At 40.8% G+C, this 20,222-nt stretch overlaps 1 protein-coding gene across 1 annotated transcript in view; it reads left to right on the top strand.

Annotated features, from left to right (window-relative positions):
* Positions 1-2,012: 2,012 nt before the first annotated feature.
* The window catches only part of LOC128405028 (mucin-5B-like), a 45,276-nt gene continuing 27,066 nt past the window's right edge, over positions 2,013-20,222 (top strand). Inside the window, exons 1-19 of the mRNA XM_053375054.1 lie at positions 2,013-2,317; positions 3,037-3,151; positions 3,897-3,984; positions 4,669-4,805; positions 5,132-5,357; positions 7,298-7,423; positions 7,724-7,841; positions 8,552-8,690; positions 9,778-9,879; positions 10,413-10,482; positions 10,596-10,733; positions 12,325-12,489; positions 13,399-13,493; positions 14,360-14,486; positions 15,335-15,587; positions 15,835-15,887; positions 17,223-17,323; positions 18,372-18,523; positions 19,520-19,658. Coding sequence (XP_053231029.1) covers positions 2,013-2,317; positions 3,037-3,151; positions 3,897-3,984; positions 4,669-4,805; positions 5,132-5,357; positions 7,298-7,423; positions 7,724-7,841; positions 8,552-8,690; positions 9,778-9,879; positions 10,413-10,482; positions 10,596-10,733; positions 12,325-12,489; positions 13,399-13,493; positions 14,360-14,486; positions 15,335-15,587; positions 15,835-15,887; positions 17,223-17,323; positions 18,372-18,523; positions 19,520-19,658 — 2,649 coding nt within the window. The remainder of the gene's footprint in view (positions 2,318-3,036; positions 3,152-3,896; positions 3,985-4,668; positions 4,806-5,131; positions 5,358-7,297; positions 7,424-7,723; positions 7,842-8,551; positions 8,691-9,777; positions 9,880-10,412; positions 10,483-10,595; positions 10,734-12,324; positions 12,490-13,398; positions 13,494-14,359; positions 14,487-15,334; positions 15,588-15,834; positions 15,888-17,222; positions 17,324-18,371; positions 18,524-19,519; positions 19,659-20,222) is intronic.

Raw genomic sequence — 20,222 nt, 5'->3', positions numbered from 1 at the left:
AAATAGTGATTGACTGGCTCCCTACCCCCTCACCCCGCTATAACCCTGCACACACTTTCCTGGCAGTAAGGTGTATGGAACTCAATTAGGCTTTCTTCTGAGTAGATATTAATCACACTGATCCTGTTTGGCACAATAGTTTTCCCTGGCTGTGTCTTCTTTCTCCAATCTGCATGAGTCGCAAGGAGAGATTTCACCCAATATGGGAGCATGGAATGAGTGATATCACAATGCTAACTCATCAATCAGATTTGGCTGTATGAACAGAACTGGGGCCAAACTGAATGTGAGAGCTAATGTGAGCAATCTAAACAAACAAGCAATTACATTCACCATCACCATCACCATCACCATCATCATACCATAGCCTACAACTCCCATGATCCCTAGCTAGCAGGACCAGTGGTTAGGGATGCTGGAAATTGTAGTCTCAAAACATCTGGAGGGCCGAGGCAGAGGAAGCCTGCCATAGTGGCTAAGTAATAAGAGGCTTTATTTATTTCTCTTTTGAAAGGACCTTGTCAAAGGAATTTAGCTTTTATTGGATGTTGTATTTTTCAGATTTATATTGTTAGGTTGTGAGCTGCTTTGCGAAGGCCTTGTCCTTGAAAAGGGACATATAAGATCTAGATCAACAGATTATAGTGATGAGATGATAGTAATGATTTAGACCACTTTTCACCAAACAGTCCCAGAGTGGGCTAACAAAATACAACGTCATTAATTACATAAAATTATATCACATGGAATGGCCAATTGAAAAAAAAGGAAGACTAAGATATTCATGAAAAATAGATAGCTTTAGGTCAGCTTTATTTAATACTGACTTAAAATCAGAAGTCAATGTTGGGCTGATATATCTATAAACTCAGTGTTGGCAACAAACTCTTTATATATATTACACAAAGTGCTTAAAAAAGTACAGAGCCATTGTCGTTTATCTGTCACAATTCCTGGGACCCCTGTTTCTACAAAGACTCCCAGGCACTTCAGCATAGCTTAGAATTCTGTGTTATGAGGAGAAAATAAATCTTTAACAAAACTCTCCAAATTCCAAGGTATTTCATAATACTGCAAAGTTCACTGGACAGGAAAGAAGTGATGTGAACTGTGATAGCCTTCTTTCTTGGTATTTCCTACAAGTGTCACATCAGTATGTTACAAGGCCATGTCCACTGTCCTCTCTGTGCCCCACCCCCCACTGCTGCTTGCTAGGTTGGCAAATAAGACCGTAACCCAAAAACAGTCCGTCTATACAAATATGAAAAATTCACTGAAATAGAACCCCCTCTTGCATGTCACAAAGCATGCCCATTGGCTGTGTTGGGCAGCCTAACACTTAAGAATTTGGGTCTAATTGAAAGCAAGCTAGGCTCATTTAAGTCTCATTGAAATCAACGGGACTAGATCACCCAACCGCAACCAAGTGCCACTGAAAACAAATTATTATTGACCCAGCGGCAGCCCATCCCATTTCACTGCCTGAGGCTAAATGGGGAAGGTGGTGCCCTGCATGCATGCCACCCACACCCTCTTGACGCCCCTGCTAAAGCCTCACTTACCAGGGTCGTGCAGCTTCTGAGAAGATCTTACAAGAGCCCCGCAAAATTGCACTGTGAATCCAATGACCCAGCTCAGCCAGGAAGAGGGATGTTCAAAAGCATGATGGACACATACATGTTTGCCCATGTTGAAGATCTGTGTTGTTCATTTCACCCTCTCCCTCAAAAAGTTCAGACTCTGTTTAATTAATTAAACTTATTGGTCATTTTTAACCTAAATAACTAAGCAACTTACAGTAAAAGCAAGCAACCAGATACATTAAAACCAGGATAAAAGAAAACAAAGAAAAATCTAAAGACAGTTCTGTTTTTTTGTTATTAAACTAGATTAAAACATCCCACCCACTCACAGAGGCTATGGATAATTAAAAGCCAAAGGCATGATGAAAAAGGAACGTTTCCCCCTCACACCTAAAGATATGTAACTATGGTGCCAGGCCATATAAATGAATGTTTGCAGGGCATTTTATCATTGCCACCACCCTTATTTTCTCTGCAGTTCAGCGTCCTGCTGTCACCACAAGTGAATGTTCTACGTGGGGTAATTTCCACTTTCAGACATTTGACCGTGCCAAATTTGACTTCACTGGAACTTGCCGTTATGTTTTTGCTTCACACTGCAAAGACAGTCATCAGGACTTCAGTATCCAGATAATGAGGAGCATCAAGAAGGGGACTGCCATCTATTTCACGGCCACTATAGATGGAGTGCTTCTGGAGGTCAAAGAATCAGGCACCACAGTAGATGGGAAGACGTGAGTTGGCTCAACATCTGTTTTCTCATGAATGCTCTTGTGTACCAGGAACAGTGTTTTCTTGGGTCTGAAATCAGAGAGCCAATGCTGAGAAATGTCATACAGTGGTGGCCCCAGATTAGGGTGATTTCCTACACTCAGGACCAACATTAGGAGCTCTCATGCTTCTTCAGGCAGCAATTATTAACATGAGCTCACAATGGCTGGTCTCTGACATGCAGGCAGCCCGGCAGGCAGCATCAGCATGAGGTCACAAGTGCCACTCTGTGTCCTTCAGCCAAGCAGCATCAGTATGGTATATATGGGTGCATATGGAGGCATATTGGCATATTGGTATGGCGCATATCGGGACATATTGGTCCGTCTCTCACCAAAAAGACAGCAACAATAATAATATGTGAGCGCTCTCTCTCTCTCTCTCTCTCTCTCTCTCTCTCTCTCTCTCTCTCTCTCTCTCACACACACACACACACACACACACGGGTGGGACCTGGCCAAAGCAGAAGTATGTGAGCACAGCCAACCTCTGCTTCCCATCCTTCCCATCCGTCCTTCTTGGTTGTCTGAGGGGTTGTCTGAGAGGGGAGAGATCAAAGCTGAGAAATGGCCATTGAGCTTAATTAATAGGTTGGGTTGGGGATATCTTTGATCATGAGACAACTAGGATGCTTGTTCATTTGTTTAAACAAATGAAGTTTTCCTCTTTTTCTTTCTTTTAGGATTCTTCTGCCCTTCAGTCTGAAGAGTGTCCTAGTAGAAGACATTTATCCTTATTTCCTAATTACCTCCAAACTAGGCCTGACTCTCAAGTGGAATTGGGGTGACATTCTCCTAGTATGAAGCTCCAGTTAGTTGGATTTGTTTTAGTGAATTTTAATACATGTAAAATGTGTTGAGTAGCCACAGTCTTCACACACCGCCATCTTCTAGTGATATTATGAACAAAGGGGATACACATAAAGCTAATTTATTTATATAAATAATCATTTTGTGAGCCCTGGAATTATGTTTGGAGTGAGACAATCGCACAACTCCTTTCTGGTTCTACTGTTGAGAATGTCAGGAAGATGGCAAAGTTTTAGTTGGTATCTCTGACTTTATCACTAGAATAGGAAGCCACACAACCCAACACCAGCTTGTGTGCTTAAAAATTGACTAATTTTGGCCTAATTGTGGCACAGTCATTTCTTTCCCCCTATATATATATATATATATATATATATATATATATATATACATATATATACATTGTTTAAAAATAAATAAGAGGGGTATTTAATTCCATGTTCAGAAAGAAAATTCAATGGAGTAAATACTATCCTCTGTGTGGTAATACCACTGCAGCAATTGTGCTCAGTTTCCAACGGGGAGGCCGTCATGGTGTCCTCCAGATGTTGTAGACTACATCTCCCTTCACCCCTGACCATTGTCCATGCTGGCTGGGGCTGATGGGAGATATAGTTCTATCTGGAGGGCGGCTCAAGCTGAGACCTCATGACAGTACTATGCATTATAGTTATGAAGGTGTCTGTATATATGTGTGTTTAAAATGTTTGTCTTTTTGCCTATTTTTTCTCAGCTGGATTTAGAAGATACTTACAAAGGGAAAACATGTGGTTTGTGTGGGAACTATGACGGCAATGACAAAAATGATTTATTCCTGCAGGGTAGGATTTTTTAAATATATATAACTGGCTAATAATAATAATAATAGTAATAATAATAGAAACTATCACATTTGTATCCTAACCATTTTCAAAAGATCTCAGGAATTGTGGTTGAGTTTGTGGAAATATTTCCCCATTTTACCCTCAAGACAACAGAGGTCATGACTGGCCTCAGCAGTGAGATATATAGCTGAGTGGAGATTTGAGGCAAAGACTCAAAAGTCCTAGCCTACCACACAATCTCCTGTACATACATTTGGGGTAAAATCTAATCACTGTCCTTGGTAAGGTAGCCTAGGGTGAAATATTGAGTGAATCTGGGCTGATATCTGAACTAAACTAAGGAGGATGTGAATTTGTCACTCAGAACTCTTATTTCACATGTAATAAGGTATTCTAAACAATACCTTCTAAACAATACCTTCTATGTACAGGCTGACTGGAAGATAAATGCCTGCTTCCTTATTTCTCTTTAGGCAGAGCAATTGTATACACTGTGAGTACAGATGCAACTATTTGCTTGATTCTTCATTTGTAAAATAAATTAAACTATTACGGTACAAACTCTATGCTTCAAATCATGGATGGGTGATTGCTGGGTTCAAATCCGAGAGTAAGGCTGTCATCCTAAACCCACACATTGACCCTGCACAGTAAAGTCCTATTACTGGTGGGGTTTTACAGGCTATCCACTATTCCCATGGCAGTTTGGAAACCTTCAGAAAGTAGATGATCCAACAGAGAAGTGTTCTGATGTAATTGGAGACAAAAGAAAGCAGCAAGACAACTCTCAACAGCAAGATAAATGCAAAAATAGATACGTAAGTTGCACTGTTCATGGTATGTGAACCCTGCCCTGCTTTCCATTTGATCCCTCTAAGGGCGGCAGCTCCTCACTGCAAATGTCTCCCTATTCACTTTAGTGGAGGTAATTGTGCCACACATGCATAAAGCTATTTACATGGAACTTTTGATGAAGATAACAGAGGTGACAATGTTCTCAGTAGCAGATACACATACTTTGATCAGGGAGCCAGAACCTCACATGTTAAGTATCAAAGCAACCCCACAGAAGTCAATAAATTTATGGTACTGATGCTGTACATGTAAGATCTCCAGTCTCCCCACCACTTTCTCTCTTTGACAGAAATCTAAGTGCAAGGAAGCCCTATCCCACTTTGGGAATTGTAAGAGCGTGGTTGCTACCGATGATTATCTAGCCATTTGTATTCAAGATATGTGCAGCTGTTCTGAGAAATCTTCTCATTCTAACCTGGTTGCCAGCTGTGTATGCAGCACTCTCAGTCAGTACTCCCGGGACTGTGTCCGCAAAGGTGGAGACCCTGGAAAATGGCGATCCAAGGAACTCTGTTGTAAGTAAAGAAAGATGTACTTTTAATTTATTTAACAGCACGCACGCACACACGCGCGTACGCATGCACACGCACACACACACACACACACTGAAACAACATGTTAAAATTGCATGTCTGAGTAGACTTGCCTAAACAGAAAAAGGATTTATCAGGTGCTGAAAACAATGCAGCAAATGTGGCGGCCTAATATTAATTGGCAGGGAGTTCCAGAGTATAGCTGCTGACACACTGAAAGATGGATTCGTGTAGAACGAAGATTATGTGGCATTTGTAAAAGTGCAAGTTTCACAATCAAAGTGGTAAGGTGGATGAATATTATGCAATGTGACTCCTTACATAGACTTGTCCCAAGCAGATATGGGTTCATTATTACCAATAGGAACAGCTTAAATTCGATAATGTCCAAATTCTGTCAGCTTAACAACTAATAGGTTATCAGAAGGAGTTCCTAATAACCGGTCTCTCTTTCCCAAGCAGGCAGCAGCAGTATGAAGTCACAATGGTTAGTCTTTCTTCAGCATGAGGTCACAATGGCCATTTTCTCCTCTTCGGGCATTTTTCATTATCACAGGAACTAAAGTGCAGGACTAGCATATCCATGGTGAGCCTATGATATCCTGCTAGCTGAGGCTAAGGACCAGATTCTGCTGCACCCCACATGCCCTGTACAGAAGTGGACTGGACTGGGAGCTGAATCTTACTTCAGCGTAGGCAACACGATAGTATCCTCTAGTGCATCTGACGGCAGTAGGCTAGTTGAAGGGGTGTAAAAGACCTGTGGCATACACAATGCAGCTGGTCAACAGAGAGGAATGGCCAGGGGGCTCAGGGAGCGTGACACTGCTGCTGCCTGAGGAGATTGGTAGGGCTGTCCCTGGGCATAATATTCAAGAATGGCAACCTAGATATTTAGTGCACTCAGAAGTAAGTCCTACTTTAGTCAGTGGAGCTTTGGTGGATAGGTTTTCAGCTTTACATAGCCATCCTTTTAATGCAACATTAACTTCAATCCCTCCCCCCTGAAATGGCTGCCGTCTGGTTTTGCTTTCCAAAAGCACGACTAATTCATAGGCTCTCATGCGGATAATACCCATCTGAAGATAGGGATGGAAGGTTTTGTTGATTTTTGTTCTCTTGGTTTTTCATTTTTCCAATCTTAAATTCAGTTCGCTGCTTTTTTGAAACATATTTCATGTTTTCCTTAAAAAAAGAAGAAGACAATTATCATGAAAATTCACCAGCATTCGGGGGCGGTTTTCACATTTTTGCATGCAGTTTTGACCACTGTACATATTTGCTGGCATTTTTTTTCATGATATGCATTTTAATGTTATCTTTCACTAATTTATTCATTCTTATCCATGCTTTCCCCTAATTCACGTGTTTTTGCTTGGTTGAAGAGCTGAATTGCAAAAACTGGACAACTGCGAATTTCAAAGAATGGCTGTGTTTTGGTTTTCGTTTTTTTTGGAAAGTGCAAATTTGCTAAATTCAGCTTTTAATGCAAACTGAATTCAATTTCTCCCTACAGCACATACATTGATCCTCCCCAACATTTGGAGCGGAAAGGAACACGTACTCTCCTGTATCCTGCTCTAGTACTTTCCCCAATTGTTTTCTACTTTGGAGCTAGAGTTTCTGCGCTTTATATCAGAACCTCTAATTAACTATCCTTACTAAAGTGAATGGGGTCTACTTATTACAAATCGGCTGTGGTTTGTGCTTGTTGATTCGAGGCTCAGGGAAAGACTTTGGTATGCTTTGGAATCTTGTAAAAATGGTACAACCTCAAAACATTTTCAATAAATTACATCTAACCTAAGTTCGTCATAAGAATGGAAAGAATGACTGGAACTGGAAGTATGCTATTTATTTTAAAAATCATATTATTAATTTGAAAACTGTCAATAACATTTTTACTTTGCTTGGGTTTGTAGTCCTGAAATGTCCAAACAACCTGGAATATGCAGAATGTGGAAACCCCTGTACTGACACCTGCTTCAACCCAGAAAGGAGCAAAATATGTAAAGCCCTATGTACTGATGGATGCTTTTGTCCTAAAGGTAGAAAATTGACCTGATCTATTATCCATAATTTGCACGGCATTTTAACTGGGCAAAGTAGTATTCCAAACTTTCCTTGTGCATCCTGTCAACACTCCTATGAAACAGGTCACTGAATATGCCCATTTTACGGAGTGTGGACCAATAACATTGCTTTTTTTGTTTTTCATCATATTATTAAGTGATGTCTGCTAACAAGTACATGAACTTTCACATACCTGTATTTCCTACCAATAATAAAATTATGTGTAGCATTAATTTTTTCCCTTCTAAGCATAACTGAGCACTGTGTTTGAACAGGAAGCATTCTCGATGACATCAAGGGCAAAAAATGCATCCCAATTGGCAGCTGCCCCTGCACCTTTCAAGGCAAAGTCTATGCTGCTGGAGACACCTACGCCACCCCCTGCCAAAACTGGTACTGTTAAAAGCTTGCTAATAATGATGTATCAGCTTGAGGGAGAACTGGTTATTCTATGCTAAAATCTAAGTCTGGAGGAGATTCTCTTTTGGAAGTTCAGAACCAAAACTTTGAAATGCAACAAATCCAAGCCCATTGCATCTAAAATGTCCCCCTCCCTGCATTTACTGGGGTGAAAAATTGAAAAACCCCAGAAACATTCTCAGTAAAAAAGTCATCTTAGAAAGTTCAGCTCAACTCCAGCTGATTGTGGAGAGAGCAGAAAGAATTACACGGCATGGCAGCAAAGGATCTTCTTGACCAAAGTCTGTTTTGGGGGCCTAATCCAGCCCCTGTGGGAGTTTATTTCCTGGGGTAAAATCCTAAAAAAACCTCAACAACTTCAACCCTAAAAAAATGTTAACAACCTTGGTCGGCCCTTTGGTCGGTCCTCACGGCCCTTCACTTCATCAAATCTGGCCCTCTCTGAAATAAGTTTGGACACTGCTGGTTGACCAAACAGCAATCCCTACTTTCCACTCCTGGCCCATATTCCATGCTGTTTTAGTCAGCATTGTAAAAGAGCTGCTATGCTTTAAAGTGCATTGAGCTGAGAAGCCAACTATATATAGCTTCAACTTCTTGATTCTGGAAAATGTTCAGGGCTGGTTATATGTGTTTTCTGCACTATTGTTATTGAGGATTAAGCTACTCTTTCGGTCTTGTAGTACTTGCATGAGTGGAAAATGGTCCTGCACATCACTGCCTTGTTCTGGAAACTGTAAAATAGAAGGTGGATTCCACATAACAACATTTGATAAGAAGCAATTCGTTTTCCATGGCAACTGCAACTATGTCTTAGCTAAGGTAGGGGTTTATTTAAAATTGTTCGAGACCTTCTAGGAGCAGCAAATAGACACCAACAGAAGTGCACTGAGGTTGCATAACATACCTCAAATTAAGCGTCTCATTAAATGCTTTGTTCCAGGAGACTGATAAACTGTATTGTAAATGTAGCCCTTTGCAATTGTAAATGAGCACTAACCAATAGGGGCCTTTCACGTTCATACAGCCATATTCTGCATTGTATTTGCTATTGCAACTGACTCATTTCTTCCCCTTTGAGTCTGAGGAAAATGTGATTTCTCTGCACCTGAGTCACAAACTTGAGAAAAATACACAGATTGTGCATAACTCCTGAGCGACAAGAACACATTTCTTTTTCGGGGGAAAGGTCTTAAGTGCAGCTCTGTACATTACATGGCAAACATGTCATGTATATGTTCAATGAAATTACACTATGTTTTTCCTGCAGCAAAACAAAAATATGTGTTGATGTCATGTGTGTGTCACATGTGGATTTAATGACCATGTGTCTGTGGATCATGGTTAAGCAAACAAACAAATCAGATGTGTTCACAGCATGCACTATGCAATGCATATGTCATCCAGCTTTGCTACTGATGATGGAAACTGCAATCGTGCATGCCACATGAAATATGGATTTGCAGCTGGGGAAAAAAAATCTTGTCTAAACCATTTTGAGAAATAAGGCTTAAGTGTTTTCACCATCTGCAAAATAAGGCCCACTAAATTCATCAGGACTTAGGCAGTACTCAATATTATGTCATACATATATGCTGAAAGTTACACCTGTGTCTAATCTGTCTAAACTGAGAGCATTGGAAGGTTCTACATCTGCAAAAATATGCAGGGAAAATGTTAGCTTTTCCCAGTTTGTCTGTCTTGCAAGTAGGTGTGTGCAAAACGTCCCCTTCTTATTATAGCAGCACTGACTCCATGTTAGGCAGGGGGGAAAGAGGCCATATAGACAGCGTTCAGCATCCACTGCCCATCTCCTTTACAAGAGATTTGCAATGTGCCAGATGAACATACACCCTCGTTGCTGGCCACATCCATTGCATTAATGGTGTATTTCCCTCTTCATTTTCAGGACACAGGTGGTTCCTTTGTGGTCATTGGAGAGATTGTTCAATGTGGTGTTTCCAAGACTATGACTTGTCTGAAGAATGCTTTAATCACTTTAGGAGCCCTTGTAAGTTGCTAGAGTTACAGTATGTCTAGAAGTGCTGCCACCACCTGTCAGAAATGCAGAACAATCTGAACTCAAGGAAGACACTGGAGTAAATTATACTGGGATAATTACCCTATTCTACACTCTGTTCATGAGTGGGGCTACTGCTGGCTGAGTTGGTCTGAGCCCAGAAGAAGGAAAATGAGCCTTTAAAATAAAGTTTGACGTACACCACCCTTTCTGCAGGAAACTTCCACTGGATTTGTCGGTCATATCACCAAGCTGAATAAAGTTTGGAATAGGGCTAAATCCTCCCTTATGCCATCCTGCCCCTGCCACTTTCCTGGAAAGCTCCTTTTTGGGAACTTATCCTGTCCTCGACTGAGCACCAGATGAGCTGGGGTGGAGACTTACACCAACCTATCTTTGACTGAATCAGTTTAGCCAAAGACTTGCCTATTTCAAACTCCACCTCTGACAGATATTGGATTTGGATTGCTCCCTAAGTGTTTTGTCAGTGTTCATGCATATCTTTATTTTTCCCTTCTTTGCAGAGTATAAGAGTCTGTTCCACTGGAGATGTCTATGTCAATAATGCCATTGCGGTATTGCCTGTAACTAAAGGTCAGCATTCAGTTTCACTCCAAATTTCCAATGAAAGCTATGTACCTGTAAGGTAGTTGCTCCTACTTGGATATAGTTTTTAACTGAAGGCAAGTTCTGGTTTTCTTTATTAGATGGCATCACACTCTTCAGACCATCTACATTCTATGTCAGCATCCTGACTTCTTCAAGGGTACAAATTCAAGTACAACTGAAACCCATTATGCAGATCTTCATAACAGTAGACGAAACTTATCAAAACCATACTTCTGGTATAGTATTTCCCCACGCATGAACTCCTACTGTCTTTTAGTAGATTGTAAAAAGTACCTTGAGATGCTTTGATTTCATGAAATATTTGCAAACTTTCTCAAGGATAAACTGACATCACAAATGTCTAGAGCAGGGATGGGGAACCTGGAGCTTTTCCCTACTCTCATCAGCCCTGACCTTTGCTCTGGCTGACTAGGGATGAGGAGAGCTGGAGTTCAACAACATCTGGAAGCCAAGCAGGTCACCCACCTCTGGATAAGGCTACTTAAAGCAATCTTTTATTCAAAAGAAATTTAGTTCTATCTTGATATGTTTGTCTCATATTGGAATGTTTGGAATAATTGATATCAAGAATTTACATGTTGCCAATGATATTTTCCTTAGTTTCCATTCTTCTGTCTGACATGTCCTGTTCTCCTGTTCTCTGGAGAGCATATGAAGCTTGGAAAGCCAAGTGTTATCAAGGAACTGGGGAGAGAAAGTTGTTGGGAATTCCATTCTACCCTTTGCTGCAGATATGTGGATTGTTACATGTCCCATGTCTGTTTACATTCCAACAGATTGCTGGTGTGAGTGGAACTTCCGCTCTGTTTTTAGTCTCTCTGAGAAGACGGCAAGGAGAGAAGCCATGTTTTCTTTGTCTTGATTTATGTAGAATAAATGCGTAGTTTAGTATCGTGTCCATGCCTCAAGCCTCATCTGTTGTGCAGTTTACACTGCTGAGTAATGTGTGCTCAAGCCTGCTCTGCAGCTTGAGTCACAGACACACATCGGGGAGGATGGTCGATGGATTTCCACAGCGGCAAGGCTGAGAAAGGAGGCGCTCCAGCTGGGGCCGAGCCAGCTGGCTTTTCATCCCCCGATCCCAACAAAAGTGTCTCTGGGGACAAAACATCCCAAGCACATTGCTTCCATTGGACTCTGTCAGGTGTGATGCTGCTGAAATGAGCTAAGTAGGTTGGTCAATGCCCCCTCCCCTTGTTTGCCCATGTATCTGAATCGTCATTGATGAGACTATGGAGGAAAGGGATGCAGTTGCCATCTCCAACATTGCTACTACCACCCTCAAGTGATAGGTAGATGCAGGATTGGGGGCAACAGGCTCTCTGAAACAAGAGAGAGAGAAAGAGAGAGAGAGAACCAATGAACACATATGTGTGCTGTGTTTAGTTTGCTATTGTGTTCCTACTGTTGCATTGTAAAATGCAGTCTTACAATGATTGATTAAGTGCACTCAGGATTACTTTATTCTGGGATTGACTCATCATGCCACCAACATCAGTTCTAGTATAGTCTAGTACCGTATGAGGCCTGCTTCTAACTATAGTTAAAATAATGGGAACCCAGCTTTCATAAAGATCCTTAAATATTGTTACATTTATGCATTTTGATTTACATCCCATTCATGAATAGGTATCATTAGACTTTCAGAGCCTAAATTTAGTTTTCGCCCATTTGTCTGTCCTTTCTTTACCCACAAATAAGGCTCTCTTTCTGCTCTGTAGCAGGGTCCTGAATTTGTTTTGTTAGACAGGCTGTTTCAAAGACTTTGTCTGGATTTTTGCCTTGTACCTTCCCATACCTACCTAGGCCTTTGTGGAAATTTCAACAATGAACAGGCTGATGATTTTCAAACCATCAGTGGGATTGTAGAAGACTCTGCTTCAGTGTTTGGAAACTCATGGAAAACTATGGCCAGCTGTGCTGATGTTCAAGACAGCTTTGAGGATCCCTGTCAGAAAAGTGTTGATAAAGGTATTATATTTTCTCCTCATTTCATGCTTTCCCTAAATGCAGCACTTTGTTTTCCACCATGAGAGGAATGACAGCCATTCTTCTATTTTTATTAACTTTTCTATTTGTCAGACCTATGTACCACTCTCCAGCAGTGTTTCTATGATGGTTTACAAAGCCCCAATAACAACCCTATATATGAAAATATACTACAACCAGAAAACGTTGATTAAAATAGAAGGTAAAATTGACAAGTTAAACCGGTATATAAGCAAAAGCTTACACCATTCATTCTACAACCAGAAGGGAATTTTATTTGCCACTTGCTGTGGCTAGCTCTACTCATGTTTACTAAGATTTAAGTCCTAGTTAGTTCATTGTCCTACACCCAAGTAAAAGTGTATGCCTAGGAGTTTTAGCCTGAGTAAATGGGATAGCTCCCTCATTTTCCAAATGAATGATCAAAATTAGAATCTGTTTTCAAAAACACATATGTGATAAGCTAATACAAATTGCTGCTGGGTCGCAGACTCACCCTGAACAACCAAAAGAGGCTCCTGGGAGGCCGGAGGGACATTGCTGGCTAAAATGTTTTAAAATGTTTAAAATGGTTTTAATTTTGGTTCCTCTGTTTTGTTTTTGGGGTATAACTGTAAAATATTATTATTATTATTATTATTATTATTATTATTATTATTATTATATTTTATTTTCTGTTGACTTATTGGTTTATTTATAGTCTGTATAAGGTATTCTGTTTCTTAATGTTTGATTATGTTTTTATATATGCTGTAAGCAGCCCAGATGATGATGATGATATTAATAGCAAGCTCCTTGTAAAATGCAGGTGATATTTTCACTCATTAGTGTGGCATTTGAATGACTCCCATTTTGTAAATAATCTTTGGGAATCCTCATTTTCTCTGATAGAAAAATTTGGGCAGCGTTGGTGTGCTCTTCTGCTGGATGCAAAGGGGGTATTTGCTGAGTGCCATTCTGTTAATGACCCAGCTCCTTATATCAAGGTAAGGCATGGATTCATTCCTATTTTAAAACATATCCTCTTGTATCTGGCACAATGTCAGGTGCATTCTGATCAGATAGGCAACGATCTTAGTAGTTGCTATGTTTCAGCTTGCCCATGTCTGCTTTCCATAAAGTTTAATAGATTATGGAAGCTCTGTAAGCTATTTTACCACAGGGGTGTTCTACCTTTTGTGAGCAAGAAGAAATAAGCCAGTGGAGCCATCACCACATCTTCTGACAGTATGAAAGAGCAGCTCTTTAGAGCTTAAGTAGCTGGTAGATAAGCTGTACAGGTAGGTATAGTGACCAGTTGCCCTCTGGTGGCCTGTCTGGGAACAGTGAACTGCTTTCCCTATATCGCAAGAAATGTAACATGAATTTCTTGGAAATGAGGCCTGAGCCAAGGAATAAGACTGAATCTGCTCCTTTTTCTTTCTTCATTTTTTGGGGGTATTTTTTGTATCATTTTGTTATATCGATAAAAAGGTGAAAAGAAATAAAGCAAGAGAAAGAAAGAAAAAGGATTTGATAAGTGAATTCTGGAATATGATTTCAACCTTGCAGGATCAAATATCCCGATTATTCACTTGAGGAAAAAGAGGATGTTCTAGTCACAGAGCTGCATTAATTCCCCTTTGCAATGACATATATATGTGTCATAAATGAACATTCTTTGACAGAGAGCTTCCTCTGAAATTAGAACTTGTTTATACATGCAAAGAAGCGGTCAAGGCAGAAACACAAGCAATCCATGCTGCTTCTTTGAACAGAGGAGCCAGTTCTCATTCTGACATTTATCTGTTGGTGAATGTGACGCTTCTTTTGAGCACTGATTCTTGTATCTGCTTCTGTGTTTATTACTTAGAGCTGCGTTTACGACACTTGCAATGCTGAGAAGAGCAAAGAGGCTCTGTGCAGCGTTTTCTCTGGCTATGCCAGAGATTGTGCCGCAAGAGGCATCCACTTGAAAGGATGGAGAGGCAGCATCTGTGGTAGGTGTGGTGTGTTATTCTCTTGTACTCCTAAGCCATTTTTAATAATTCAAATAGCATACACTTAAAGTAATATTGAACGCATTTGGTGAGCTCTTTGCCATGTATATAGTACTTTCAGGACTGATCTATTTTTTAAAAAATAATCAAATGGCATCCACACCCAGAATGGTTGTGTAATGATGGTAGAAGGGCAGCTTCACAAATCAGTTTTTCTCTTCCATCCCAGTGATGGGTGTGCAGGGGCAGAACCAATGTTTGTCCAATAGTGATTGGGGGCGGGGTGGAATCTGATTCAGTTTGCAATTAAAACTGAATCCATCAAATTTACGCTTTCTAAAACAATATGCTAACCAAAACACAGCCATTCTTTGAAATTTGCACTTACATTATCTGAACTTTGCGATGCAATTCTCTGAACAGAACTGCATATATTAGGGGAATGCATGCATAAATGAATATATTTGTTTAAAAAAATAATGACATGTGGTATGCACAAAAATTGCACATAGTCAAAACTGCATATAAAAATGTGTTCATTAACATAAATTCACAGGAAAAGGCTGATGAAATTTCTTTTTTTTCCAATTGCAAATTCCTGCAAAATGTGGAAAACAAACTAATAATTTAGGTGCATCACATTGACTTCACCAACCAACCTGCTTCATTAAAATCAAAGGAAATTATTTCTATTATGTTTGGGATTGCAGCTTGTCTCATTTGCTTTGAAGGGACTCCTGCAAGGAGCCTTGCTGCTTCCCTTGTGAAATAAACTATTGTTCTTTGGAGTCAAAGATAAGCATACTCACTTTGCTCATTCCATCCCTTGTTTTGCTTCTTTTGCAAAGATCTCTCCACAGAGTGCCCTAAGAATATGGTATACAACTATGAAGTGAAGTTCTGCAACAACTCTTGCCGGTCCCTGAGGGAGCCTGATGTGCTATGCAGTGTTCAGACCATCCCTGTGGATGGCTGCAGCTGCCCTGAGGGAACTTACTTAATGAATGAGGAAGAATGTGTCTTTCCAGAGGACTGTCCATGTTACCACAAGGGCCTGCTGATACAACCCAGAAGTTCATTTCAAAAGGATGAGCTCGTGTGGTAAAGTTATTTAGTTAATAGTCAAAACACGTTTGTAAAAGGTTGTTGCAAATCCTCAAAAGAACCAGCCTGTTAATTAAAGGTACCTTGATTTTAAAAGGCATTTGTTTCCAAGGGGCAAGATATAGACTACAGATATGGCTTATCTTGGGGATGGGTATTTGCATGACTGGAACTTGGGTAGTTTTCCACACCCCTTCTTTATGCATTTGTGTGAGACTTTCCTTTTGTGTTTTAATATCTCTAGCAAGTGCATTCGAGGACAATTAGATTGCATTGAAAACACAGAAACAAAGAAAGGTAAGACCTCTTTTTTACTTACTATGCAACTTTAAACCAAGATGTTGGAATTTGACATTTGTTTTGAACTACATGCACAAGGTAGGATTTGATCCTCCATGATCCTCTGGAGAATCCTAGACTTAGGGATCAAATCCAACCCTGTCCCCTCTGCATTTGCTTTTTTGTGTTCAGACCCAGAGACCTCCCCCCTAAATAAATTTACACTTGACTCAAATTTTAGTTAGGTTTTTGGCAGAATTTAGGCCACAACTTTATTGATTACAGAACGTGACTGGTTGCATAGGCTCTGGTTCGACTAGCTCCCTGCACACTTGCAGGTAGTGCTGACCCAGGGTTCCGGCATAGGTCAGTCAAGGGTGAACACCTGGATAGACGAAAAGTCAGGAACAGACTATGTCCACCACCCAGATCTCCCCCTGGACTCAGGCACAGGCACAACCCCCTCTCAGGGGTTGACCAAACCATTTGAGTCCCTGGATTCCTTTAACAGAATATCCTTCACATAGGGATAGTGAGAGTGTTCCCCCATCCCTATCACCTGAACCAGAGCCTATCCACAACCTTACAAGTTGTGATGATTTGCTACACGGCAGGCAAAACCCAAATGGCAACAGCCAATCAGCCAAGTGGGGGAAATTCCTGCCGTGCCCCTGTCCCAACGACAGACAACACACGACAGCATAGCAAGGTCAAGCGCACAAGCCCTAAAAATAGGGAGAGGTGGGCAGGTGTTCTGAATGCACACACCGAAAGAGGAAGCTCTGGGTCATGTGCATGGGTATATATAGGTCCCTCAATCCGTTTGGACTGCACCCCATTGGTCCGATTAAACCCAACATCGAGGAACCTACCAATTGGGTGTTGTGACTGACCAATCTTACCCACCCACAACACAGGGGATTGGTCTCCAGGTCTCACCGCAACACGTGCCCTCTTTTAGGGAGGACACAATCTCTACAGCTCTTATATGTAGCTTTTAAAGTTGCCTCTATCTGCTTTAGGACAAGCTCTATCTCTAGTTTGTAAAGGAGCGTGAGTTGAGTTAAGCTGCTACTCACCCCTCAATCCAGTTCAAGTAAAGAAAAAAACATTGGGGGATTTTTAACAACAGTTCACTCGCATCACATCTATTGTGTCACTAACAGTAAAATATTTGGAGAAAGAGATAATAAGGCTTCCGTAGAGAAGGAAAACTATGAGCATATATCTATGCCCTTGATGCTTGGAATGGTTTTATGTTTTAGACATCTGGGGTTCTGGAATCTGCTGAGTGCTATGCATAGTTTTACACTGTCTTGCTTTCTTGTCTTGGTAATTGTCTCCTTATTCCAGATTGCCCTTATCCAATGTCCTACTTTGACTGCAGCTCTGCTGGCCCAAGTGCGACTGGATCAGAATGCCAGAAAAGTTGTGAAACACAAGACATGCAATGTGTAAGGGTTTAAGCTTGTGGCAGTGATGTATGTACCCTAACCACTCCATGCGCTCAAGTGAGCCTCATGAATGCTAATGGGAAGTGTATTTGCCCTAGCCACACAAGCCTCCTGGGCTGGGATCCATGAGAGCAAAGCTGGTTATTTTTCAAGGGGATTTCTAGATAGTTTGATATTTCTTTAGCCTGTCTGATGTAAAAGAAATTAAAGTGGCCTCTAAAAGTATTTCAATTGAGTATTAACTAGTTCTAAGGGCAAACAAATATTTTGGGAGACCCAAGCATGGTGCCTGAATATATATGAACAGCATAATGCCTTATTCATTTGATTGCCTTCTTCTTGATCAGGCATAATTCCAAGAAAAGCAGCAGGCCATGCATGTCTCCTATATGGTACTGCTGCTCTCTTGTGTTAAAATCTCACCCATGGACATTGGCCTTTTATATGCAGGATATTATTTGCCAGGCAGATGAGCACCTCCTCATGTTAGAACAGGATGGCTTTCACTTTTCAGTGACTCAGCTTTATTTACTGTGCATAAGCACAAGCCAGAGAAGATCCATCTCATCTGTGATTGTTACCATTAAATATGCAGATGAAAGGGGAGAAAGAGCAATTGTAGCTTTTCCCATTCTTTCACTGATCCTCCACCTGTGGTGGTGGCAGCACTCCAGGGGTGTCACAAAGTTTACAAAGCAACCAGTGAAGGAGTGGGCAGGGGAAGCCATGGCTGTGCCATCTCCTGTTTCGTCCGATTTAACGGTAAAGCCTAAACTTCTGGCTTGCAACCTGTTGGCTCTGCTTTGTAAATACACCACCATCTTTCCATCCAGATAATTTCACTGATTTGTTGTATTCCTGTTCTCTGAACATAGTCTTCACAGTCCCTGCATCCCTCTGAACCGAACCATCTAACGTTTTACGGTGCTGGTGAATATCTAACAGTATCATAACAACAGCATTTTCTGAAGGGCTGCCTTTATTTTCTCCCCCAATATTTGTTCCCTTCTGTATCAATTTCCATTTTGTTTCCATGCACTCAACCAAGTATGCTACAGAATGTGTCTCTGGATGCATGTGTCCTGATGGGCTGGTGTCCGATGGTCACGGCAACTGTATTGAGGAGGAGCAGTGCCCCTGCATGCATGGAGGGAAGTTCTACAGTCCTGGCACACAAATCACAGTAAATTGCAATACATGGTACAGTATTCTTCAGTGTTCTTAAAGCCAGTACATTTGTAAATTGTAGCAAATAAATGTGGGAGCAGGAGGAAAAGGAGGGGGCATGAAAGTATTTTAGTTAGTGAAATAGGGAGGAGTGAAAGAGAACAAAGGGAAAAAGAGGTGCCAGCCTGTAGAGAGCAGTTTGGGAAAGGGTTTGGTGGTGAAATATCCACTGTTATTGCTGGCATCCAAAGGTTTTAGGAGGCCCCTCACAAAACAAACCCCTATAGACCAGATAAACTAGTCTATCGAGTTTTTGTTTTGTGGTGTGCATGATCTTGGGTATTTACAAATAGCCCCAGGCCAATTTTATGAGCAATTGTGACATCTGTAAGAATCTTTTCAGTTTAATATTAATACTTTAATCTTTTGAATGATCTACCTAATGCAAGTCTCTGCATTCATTTGGGGGTGTTTTTATGAACTGCACTGCAGTTTATTCAAAGAGTACCCAATGCAGCGTATCGAAGAATTGAGCACCAGTTCAGGCTACCATTTTGGAAGTAACTTCCCCCCCTCTATAAACACATAGTTTTGTGGAAGTGTTTCCCATGCGGTAAGATCACACATGACAACAATCACTTTGTACAAATTAGATTTGCAGCCAGTGGCGATTATAGCCTCTCTGGCTGCCATGCCCTTAACCATGAACATTTGTAAACTTGATGCTTAGATGTGAAATTCTCCCTACCCCTAAAATATCACCCCCTGGTAATTAGGCTTGTTAATTTCTGGCATTATTGGGCTTTTATTTATTTTTGTTGCTTCAGATGCAGCAATTTATCACCCATCAGACAAGGTCTTTACTGTAACTCCCCCTGTTGTATAGAAGGCTATACATTGTAATAAGAAGGAGAGTAATACTGTCATTTCAGCTGACAGATCCAGAAGAATTGTCATTATTCTATTAATTACCCTGCCTACTTGCAGTTTTCTTTGACAATTTGTGTTCTTTTATGTTTAATCTCTCAGCATGTGCTACAAGAGGCAATGGAACTGTACAAAGAACTACTGCCAAGGAGCCTGCATGGTGTATGGAAATGGCCACTACTTCAGCTTTGATGGAACAAAATTTGATTTTATGGGAGGCTGTGATTATATCCTAGCCCAGGTATTTAATCTTTACTACTTGCCTCATGGACTGTTTAGTGTGGAACCAAGTGGAAATTTTGTGATTTCACTGCTTTACCCATCTGTAGTGCAGTGCCCACTGACCCAGTGTGCGCCATTGAACTCCTTGGGGTATACTTATGAGTAGACATGCATAGGGCTGTGCTGAAAGGGATTTTCAGAAACTTCATATTGACTGACTGAGGGCCAGAATCTGTACTTTTCCCACTTCTCGTCTATGATTGTGGACTCTTGCAAATGTTGCATGGGTTTGCCATGTAAGAAAATGGCTCATCACATCAGACTATGGCTTGTGGAATGTCCCTTTTAATTCACCAGGTACCTCCAAGCAAAAAATCCCATAGATGAAAATGATGAGCTTGGCACACCATATTTTGCAAGTTTCTTAAAACTAAGTTACATTTTCAGCTAAACAATGTTTAAAAGTCCATCTAGGGCTGTACATTTCAGACTAAAAGGTTTCATATTTGAGTGAGTGTCCTCCTGTGCCAAAACTCCCTATCATTTTGAGGTTTTTGTTTTATGATCAAGTGGTATATAATTT

Source organism: Podarcis raffonei, chromosome 1 (genome assembly GCF_027172205.1).
Source record: "Podarcis raffonei isolate rPodRaf1 chromosome 1, rPodRaf1.pri, whole genome shotgun sequence".
Taxonomy (NCBI): Eukaryota; Metazoa; Chordata; class Lepidosauria; order Squamata; family Lacertidae; genus Podarcis; species Podarcis raffonei.
Note: the sequence above shows the minus strand (reverse complement) of the source record. Positions and strands in the feature narration are given on the sequence as shown.